The sequence below is a fragment of the Phaethon lepturus genome, unplaced genomic scaffold, assembly GCF_000687285.1.
Source record: "Phaethon lepturus isolate BGI_N335 unplaced genomic scaffold, ASM68728v1 scaffold45097, whole genome shotgun sequence".
NCBI lineage: Eukaryota > Metazoa > Chordata > Aves > Phaethontiformes > Phaethontidae > Phaethon > Phaethon lepturus.
Genome location: NW_010554896.1, coordinates 304 through 9,491, shown reverse-complemented (window position 1 = coordinate 9,491; position 9,188 = coordinate 304). Strand labels below are relative to the sequence as shown.

At 43.7% G+C, this 9,188-nt stretch overlaps 1 protein-coding gene across 1 annotated transcript; it reads right to left on the bottom strand.

Annotated features, from left to right (window-relative positions):
- Positions 1 to 2,778: 2,778 nt before the first annotated feature.
- On the bottom strand, positions 2,779 to 8,112 carry LOC104624585 (BTB/POZ domain-containing protein KCTD2; the record flags this gene model as incomplete). Its single annotated transcript, XM_010291988.1, has 5 exons — positions 2,779 to 2,808; positions 3,380 to 3,505; positions 6,428 to 6,523; positions 7,237 to 7,328; positions 8,004 to 8,112. Coding segments are annotated over 5 exons (453 nt in total), but the record flags the coding sequence as incomplete, so codon positions are not given.
- Positions 8,113 to 9,188: the final 1,076 nt, after the last annotated feature.

Sequence of the window (9,188 nt, the reverse complement as noted above, 5' to 3'; positions counted from 1 at the left end):
GCACAGTCAGGAAAGAAGAAATCCTCTGCTGGGAATGTACCTGCTCTGGATGGACTTCACACATGGTCCTAAGTGTTGCCCAAGAACTTGAGTATCCAGTACCAGTGACTGGTTTTCTACCATAAACTTCTTCCGTTGACCTTAAAGACCCTGCAACTGAACACTCAATCCCCTGGCACCTCCTTGCTGCAGAGAGCTGTGTGGAGAGGAAAACCAAGATGCAATTTTGATACTCATTCTTGTGCATGTGAGTTAAATAGCTGTTCCACTCAACTGGTAATGGTAACTTTTAGGCTCCCTGGCTCAGAGGGGAGAGTGATGGCATCACTGTTACATCAGGCAATCCTCTGGTGGGCTTTACCATGTATGGCATTTTTGGTGATACAAAAAAGCAGCGAGGTATCATTTGTATCTACTTGAGCTGTACTAGACAGAAAGTCTCCCTTTGCCACTACTGTTGCTTTGAGCTCCATGGTTTGAACAGCTGGCATTGATGTGACAAAAGCAGCTTGACCAGTTCCTGTGGCCTTTAGTTTGAGATCTCTTGACCAGTTCCCAGAACTCTGTCCTCTGAGGAAGGGAAGAAGACAGATAAGAGTGTTAAAGGGCTTTTTAGGCTGCTAACTTGCATACATGCACTTCTTGATCTCTTAGCTGTGAGCACAGATGGACAATGAGGCTACGAGATACTGACAGAGGAGAGATCTGTACACATCACAGTGTTATTTAGGCCCAGCCAAGGCATACGGTCTAATCACACCAATACCATCTCACCACATGATAAACAGGGAAGATGGAGGGAAGAAGAGGAGCTGGGTTCTTCAGCATGATGGCAAGCCAGCTGCCTTTCAACAGCCTGTAACTGACACAACGTGAATTCAAAGACATTTGGCACAGCCTGTTGTTACCAGGATTAAACTAGCACAGATGATTAACCAGTCTTTCTTGAGAATGAGGCAAAGCCTCCACCGGAGGAGGTACGTTGGCGAAGCATGATGGGAGAGGACAGGCAAGAGTACGTACAGAAGGACTGAAGAGAGGCAGAGAGTGCAGCGGTGTCACTCAGTGTCTTTGCTGCATGTCTTGTTTGATAAACCGGTTGTTGGACTGTTGGTAACATTCTGCCACTGCAAGGCTCTGTCAGCAACAAGTGGTAAGATGGGAAGCCTGCCTAACTCTATCTCAAAACTTTAAGGAGACCACAGGTAGCTGAAGTCCTCCAGAAAAGAGCCCAATTCCTCAGCCCAGGTGAGGAATTTTCTGATACCTTATTGAGAAACACCTGTTCTGAGCTTGTCAATGTCTATGAATTCCAGCATCTCTGAAGCTTTGTGTTTAATGCCAGTTTGGGACTTGACTCCAAAAGATCCAAGTGCCTGGACACTTGGGCTACGAAGAACAAAGCCAGGATGAACGGGGAAAAACATGCAGAAAACTCCTAAGAAATTCCATTTATCGGACTAGGAGGGACATGCCCTCGGTTAGGGATGGCACAGATTAACAGAGGGGAACCAGTGACTGCAGTTTGGCTAAGATTAGAATTCAACAGAGGCACAAACGAACATTTTGCACAGCCATCCAAGGCATTCCAAAGAAAAAAAAAAAGAGAAAGTCACAGAAGTTGACACATCACTTTGGACAAGAAACATTACACCAGTTTGGCAACTTTTCACCAATCCCTCCCTGCCCCAACTCTGTGATGCCCCTCTGTAATTCGAGGTGATCTCTTAAAGGTGGGGACATGAGGGGGCTGCAGATAGATCACTGCATATAAATAGGGGATCTCCTCTGCAAAGGATCTCATGGGTTAAAACAAACCTACCTGCTTGCTACAGTACAAAAGAAATTCTGCCTGAAGTCCTCCCTTGGTGAGAAGGACAGAGACAGAGAGCCCATGCTGCTGGAGACAAACAAGGCAAAGCTGAACTTGGCAGCAGGTCCCCAACCTTGTGGTTTTGCACCAGGCTAAGGTATGGCCGTGGCAGGGTATTGGAGGGGAAGATGTCACCACTCTTCAGTAGAGAAGTGTAAAGGACAGAACTATCACTCTTGCTATTCTGGGTGAACACAGGTCTCTTTGTTTATGCATGCAAAGTAATGGGCTTTGGAAAATGCCAGGAGCCCGTATGTAATAGTGTTAAGGGCAGCGAGACCCATGTTAGATGTACACACAACTCCCCTCCCCTTATTATTGAAACTCAGCTCTTAGGAATTGAACAAGGAACAAATACAAAGCAAGAATGGAAAAGTCTGTATTGGTTTTTTAGGAGTGGTTGTTTTGTTCCTCCTTTCAAAGCCCTGTTCTGATCTGGAGGGGCTGGCTAATCAGGAGGGGGAGCATCACAAGGTCCCTGCACTTTTCTGGTGGCAGACCTGGGTGCAAGAAATGGCACAGCTCAAATACAGATCTTCCCACCTGCACCAGCCTGTGGAAGGTGAGACTGCTTACAAGGGCCTGTGGACCTGAGCAACCTTTGTGAAAGTTCTGACTGGGAATCTGGCCCAGCCGTTGTTGGAAAAATTCAATACAGCGCTGGCCAAGAAAATAAAATTAATACTTGTGGAAAGGACTATCCAATTGGAAGAGTCCTTTCCTTCCTTGGTCTCCAGGGTAAGAAGGGAGCCTTTGGTTATGACCAGAATTCACCATTGGCAGGACAGGCTCAGCTTTGCTTTGCATTAGCTTGGTTACTGTACAAGGGCAAGGTTGCACTGCGGAGAGATGCTCTGCCCAGCTAGGCTGCCCTTTTGACATCTTTAACAGAGTGGACACTCGAATTACATCCGGGATCCTCGCTCTTGAAGAATCTGAAAAAGAGAGTTTCTATAAATACCTTGGACAAGTTTAGATGCAAAAGTTCACATTCAGAGTCCTTGTTTTCTGCAGAGAAAGGAAAGATGGACTAACGGCTTTTATGTTACCATAACAAATGACAGGCTGGCTAAAACTCACTGAGCACTTTCTCTAGAAATCCTGCTTAGCTTCCTGCCAGGAGTTAAGAATGTTGCCTTTTGTTGCTATCCTGGGGGGAAAAAAGTGGATTGAAAGAGGGTAAAAAAACCACAAACGCTTGTGTCTCCCTACGACATCTTTCAACCATGAAATGTGACCAATCTCAAAGGTCCTTGCTATGCTGTCCTCCTTTTTCAAGTCTCTTTCCTCCAATTTTTGGTCTTTGTTTGAAGCGTACAAAGAACCTTAGCTCTTGTCCTACAGTAAAACATGAAATCTTCCAAGAGGGAAAGATCATGCCTACAGGAGAAAACAGGAAAGCTGGTACACAGAATTGCTACTGCAAACTATCAATCTGCTAGCGTATGAGGGGTGTTTTTGTTGCATAGGGGAATTCCAGGCGATACATCTGAGCAGATGCCTTACCTTTGCCTTCTCACTCGGCTCCTTGACAATGCCGTTGGTAGAATTGTTAAGCTCCCTGGACACAACGCAGAGGAATTCTGCCTGGTCTTCATTTCCATAGTTATAGGAAGATCCAATGCTGATCAGCTGTGCAACAAGAGACAGCCAGGGTAACTATCAATAAGTCTTGACTTTTGCTTTATCTCTACAACTGCTTTGTGAGGTACAACTGTCCAGTGAGACCCGTTCTGGATGGAGAGTGTCTCACCGCAGCCTCCTGTGTCACAGGCTTTCCTCTGTGTGTGTAACGCAGGGACAGAGCCAAGCTCCAGAGCCTCTAGTGGCACCTGGAGTCCCAGGAACAAATTCCAGCCTGAAACTCTAATGCTGAACACAACAGAACATATTTTCCAATTACTGAGGGCAGAAAAAGGAAAAACATGTCAGATTTTTCAATATAATATGCAGCTAATTCAGGTATGAGGCAGGCAATGCAGGTTTCCTGGTCCAGAATACGGTGAACTCTGCTCTCAACCTGCCTTTTGACTTGGATGTGTAAAAACTGGAAAGGCAATTCTTTACCACAAACAGAGGTTAGATTAACTAGGGGACGTGTGGCAAACTGGCACCATTCTTTACGTAGATGTTGTCAAGATGGAGTTTGATGTCTGTATAATTGGGATTATATTCTATTACTGTTGGGATGAGGGGTCTGGACTCAATCCAAGAAATTCCATCTGTCTCATTTATCATTATTACATTAAAAGGACATCCTGGAGTGCAGAGCTAATCTGTCACTTACAACTCAGTTCTGCTTTCTAGATAATAAATCTAAGTGATCTGAAGAAGCAACGTGAATCTTATCAACTGTATATATCTAGGAAACCTTAATATGCAACGTGCACCCTAACTTCCATATCGTAATGGATTTTAGGAGAGCTCCATATTTATATGAGACAGATGCAGTCAACAGCCTGCCTAGACAGATGACTATCTATATGCTTACAGTCCAGCTGCAGGAAGACTTGTGGGACTGTTGTACTGACTGACCTCCAGTACTGTTTTAAATAGGTTTTGATGTTTGAGCTTAGGGCAAAAGATAGACACAGGATAAAAGAAGGATAATTTTTCCCTTTTGCCTCCCTGCTCCCTTTCTTGACTGTTTAAGCTCTTGGATATTTCAATACCAAACACCACTATTTACTCAGCAAACACAAAGTAAATTTTGATGAAGATAGCAGTTTTCCACACTACTGAACTGTAGGTGGACAGGAGAATGGATTTCTGTTTAAAATAGCAAATTTCTCTTCCATCCTTAATTTAAGCAGGACCAAATGGTACAAGGTAGAGAACCTGAAAGGCCACAGGCTCTTCTGAGAACCCAAGCCTGACAGACAATAAGGCTGCAATAGCTTTTACCACTTCTGGCTTTCCTGCAAGTTTGTGAACCAGTTTTTTTGATGTTATGAAGTGACTGGATCCAGACAGCCCACAGGGAATGTCTGCTCTGCTCAATCACTGGCATCCAGGCTAAGATTTAGCAATAGGCTCTCTTTGTCCTCAATATGTGTATCTGTCACCATCTTTCTGAATGTGTCTCAGCATGCCAAGTGGTGCGATTTGGGGGAGGGTGGAAGCCATGCTGGGTTGCACATCCGGGGAAAGACCTTGGCGATAAGCTGCAGCTGCAATGTTCCTCCCAGTACATATCCCGTGCTGCACCACTGCCGTGGTCCTGCTCTGTGACCCAGTCTGGACCATCTCACAGGTGGAGAGAGGCTGTACTGCTGTGTGAGGTCTAGCCCTGATCAAAGCATCCTGTCTGTCTGTCCTGTTCAGGCTTGCTGCCCTTGGGGGTATTTGAACTGAATGCAAATCCCAGGGGAGGGCATGAACAGCTCCTGATGGTGGGAGTGTGCTGGAGTGGGATGTGCAGGAAATTTTCCTGGTGCTTGCAGTGTACAGGAAGGAGGAGGCTGGCAGGGATCTTGGTGGTTTGCGCAAAGGTTCTAGATGGCGGAGGGAGGGGACAGGAAGGGAATACGCTAGCATTTGCTTGTAACCAGCATCTTGTCCCTATCATTACATATTTGAAAAGCAAGACTAGGAAAGATGTAAGTGTGCAGATTGCTGCGTAGGGCACTGCCTATACCCTTTTGGTTTTGGGGATATGTACATGCATGTGTGAAAGGCAATGTCTGTTAAGTAAATTTTTGGACAAACACCCAGCAAAACCTGGGTGTTGGAGAACTGCATTTCCATAAAGCAGCTAGCGGCTCTTAGTCACAAGATTTCACTACCGGCTCACAGGGGCAAGAGTTTTTGGCTGCCTCTCTATTATGCAATAGGAGTTTTCAGGCATTACAGAACAGATACATATGAACAAGTGATGCAAAGTGCTATTGCTAATCCTATGCCTCACTTCCTGTCAGCACGTTTCCCACAACATCCACTTGTACTGAAGCTGGACTAGTTGGGAAGACAGCAGAGCCTATTCTGCAGTTTCTTAATATAGCATTAATGTGCAGGCCAGCTGGTTTCCAGTTCTCTGTCCTCCTAAATAAGAGGACTGTATTTGATTCCAGAAACCAAATCTGGAATTAATGTCATATGCAACTTCAGTGACACCTAGCCCCAAAACTGGCTGCATTACAACAGCATCTGCACAAAGTGTATTTCTTACGTCACTCAGCACCTCTTCAGCAAACGCAGGAGTCATGGCTTTGAGCTTCCAGAAAAGTCGTGCTGCGTTTTTTTCATGACTCTATTAATTTTCCTGGATAAAACTGTTGTAGTGGGGCCAGGTAAATGTGACTAAATACAGGAGAAGGGAGGAATTGCTCTGGGATTTGACAAGGATACAAGAAGTCCTGAGAGAAAATGAAATCTCTCTCGGCAATTTGAGTTATTTTGCCTTTCCCTGTCAGTTATTCTACGTAAATGGACTTCTGCTCAGTTCAGACTACTTATTCAGAAGAGCAGAGCAGTGTGAAGTGCAATTCAATAGCAAACTCTGTTTATTCCATATGCAGCTTTCAAAGGAATTTTGCTGTTCTTTGGCAATGGTACCTGTTCAAATTTCCACCCGTCGGACATAGTGGACACCATCTGTGTGAGCTCCTCCTCTTGACACTGCAGGACTCTGTACACATGCTTCACAGGTCCCTAAAGCATAGAGAATAAAAATAAGTGTGAGTTTAGTAATTATTATGCTAGTATCAAGCTAGGAAATTAGTCAGCTTCTCATGGGGTCTCCTGCTCTGTTGTCTTGTTATTTGAGGAAGTCTGAGCCTCACAGACTTTTTGAGGTTTCATCCTTCTGACCATCCAATTCTAATAGGTACATAGCATTGGCACACCTCTCTTAAAAGCATTCTAGCCATCTAAGGGCCAGTGAAAATGAAACTTCTTTGGCTTTCAAAGCCATTTACTGCTTTTTGAAAACATTTCTCTTCTGAAATTCAGTCTACTGGGTGTTTTAATATCAGCTGAGCAGCAACGGGAAAAATTGCCACAGAGACAGATATAAAGGGAAGAAAACGCTTTAGAGAAGGAAGAGTTTGAACTATTCTCTACCCACCAAACCAGTACGTTTTGCTTTATAACTACCCATCTCTGCTCCTGGCCCCTCTTGTTTAACGTTCATTGCCTTTCCTTACATCGCTAACAAGATGACTCAGTGGTCTGTGCTTATAAAACCATAATGGATACTCTTTCCTAGCTGTGCCCTGAATATACTTAAAAGCACTTTCTCCTCCTGTTAAAGATGACTATTAAACCAAAGAACTGCTACTAGAAGCGTCTACAGCCTCACGTGTTGTTCTACTATGCTACAGAAAATGACTGACTTCATAGCGCAAATGTTCCTGTTGCATTACTTGAGAGGTTCTGTTCTCGTTATCCCGTATCCGCTCCTTCACCAGCCGCACAAGAGATGCAATATTGTAAAACTCTGCTTCTTCCAGTACCCCTAAGAAAGGAACCAAAAGCAGAGAGAAATTCTGTCACTTTGCACAGGGTAGAATGAGGACAATTCTGCTACAAAGATGTAACACCTGCTCCTGACTCCAAATGTAGCCCAGATGTTGGACTAAATGATCTTAAAGGTCTTTCCCAAGCTAAATGAGTCTATGATTATATGCTGAATAGACTGTGCCACCAATCTAATACTCCCGGGCCAGAAGAAAATGACCAACTAGCTGTCACCTCCTTTTGTGACTTAGAGGCTCTTTAAGAAAGATTATTCCCCTTTCCCTGGGATTATCAGAAACCTTGTGGTACAATCACTATTTTGTTTGCACAGGCCCATTAGGGGAAAGTCACCAAGGCTGCCTGCTTGTAGAGAACTGCTCTCTGTGGAGGGAGAGGTGCTGAAAGATCTTTTGCTTTGCGCCTTTGAGCTAAGCAGAAGAGTAATGGGTTATAAGCTGCAGGCCTCTGCTTTCAGGAAGAATCTAATGATTTAATCCCTGTTAATGAGCATCCTTCTCAGAAACTAACAGCACCACTGGGAAATGTGACTTGCTCACACCCGTACATATCCCCACGTCAGAAATCCTATGCACTCAGGCAAGTTTCTGATGAGGACTCTTGGATAGTGCTATCAAAGAGCATTTGCAGTTCTCACCCTGTATTTTTCTCTTACCTTCTTCTGCAAGCTCCTTGTTTATGATGAGCTTCCCATGTCGGAGGTAGTTCAGTATTGGACCAAAATACGTGGGGTCTCTATCAATCAAATACGCCCCTGTCTCATCCTGTTGAGTGTGGACAGGAATGAGGTGGGGATGGTTAAGTGGTACCAAGAAAAAAGTAATTGCAGTTGAAAACAATAAATTGAACAATTTCTTTCTGCGAACCTGGATTAATTTGCCTGTGAAAAGTGTACTAATTACTCCATATTTAAACCAACATTTTTTTCCCCCATATCTGAACTCAGCTACAAATGTTGCAGCTCAATAACACTGGCAGATATTTCAAGTTAAGCACTTCTATGAACACACTTTATATACCTGGAGAGAAAAGCACAGCTTGATGGTTTTTCTTCACTGCAATAGTAAGAATCAAAAGCTGGCAGTTGTGTTCTGTCTAAATATGTTTTCCAGACTAGTTTAACTAGGAGACTCCAGAGGAAAATTGGATCTCCAGTTCTTTTTTTCTCCTTTCTACTACTGAAAATACACATTGCAACACACCAGCTGTGTGCAATACAAAAACTATTGTCATCAAATAACCAACAATTCACAAACAAAAGCATCTCTTGAGCCAGCTATGAAGCACTGACGAAGCCTGTGCAGAAGTCTTTCATATTGCTCCTTTAAATCACTTTAAAGCAATGTTTATCCTGGTAATCAATCTGCTCTAAAGCAAGAAAAAAACATGGAAAAAAACACTCTGAAATGTCATCTACTTTACTCACTGATGCTGGCGACTGCTATTTTGATTACAACCAGGATTTACCTTTTGATTAAACTCTGAATGGAGTGACAAGAGACCTGACTAATTCTCAGTCTGACCTACCCACAAAGTAGTTACAAAACTTTGTGCAGTGAATCCTATAGAAAAGCTGCAATTACAAGAATAAGGTTTGCAAAATCCTTATGATAAACTGCAATGACTTTAAAACTATACAGCCAAGTAAGGAACGTGCACTGTGATCTTTTATGAGAGCAAACAGAAATATGTTAAAAAAAAAAACAACCATGCTCAGGATAAGAAATCATTAAAATTCCTGTTTCTCAGAATGTTTCCTTCTAGTTCCCTCTCTGCTACAAGTAATCACTGTGGGAAGGTGCTGGTTTGCTCCTTGAGAGGCGTCATGTCACTGCAGGAG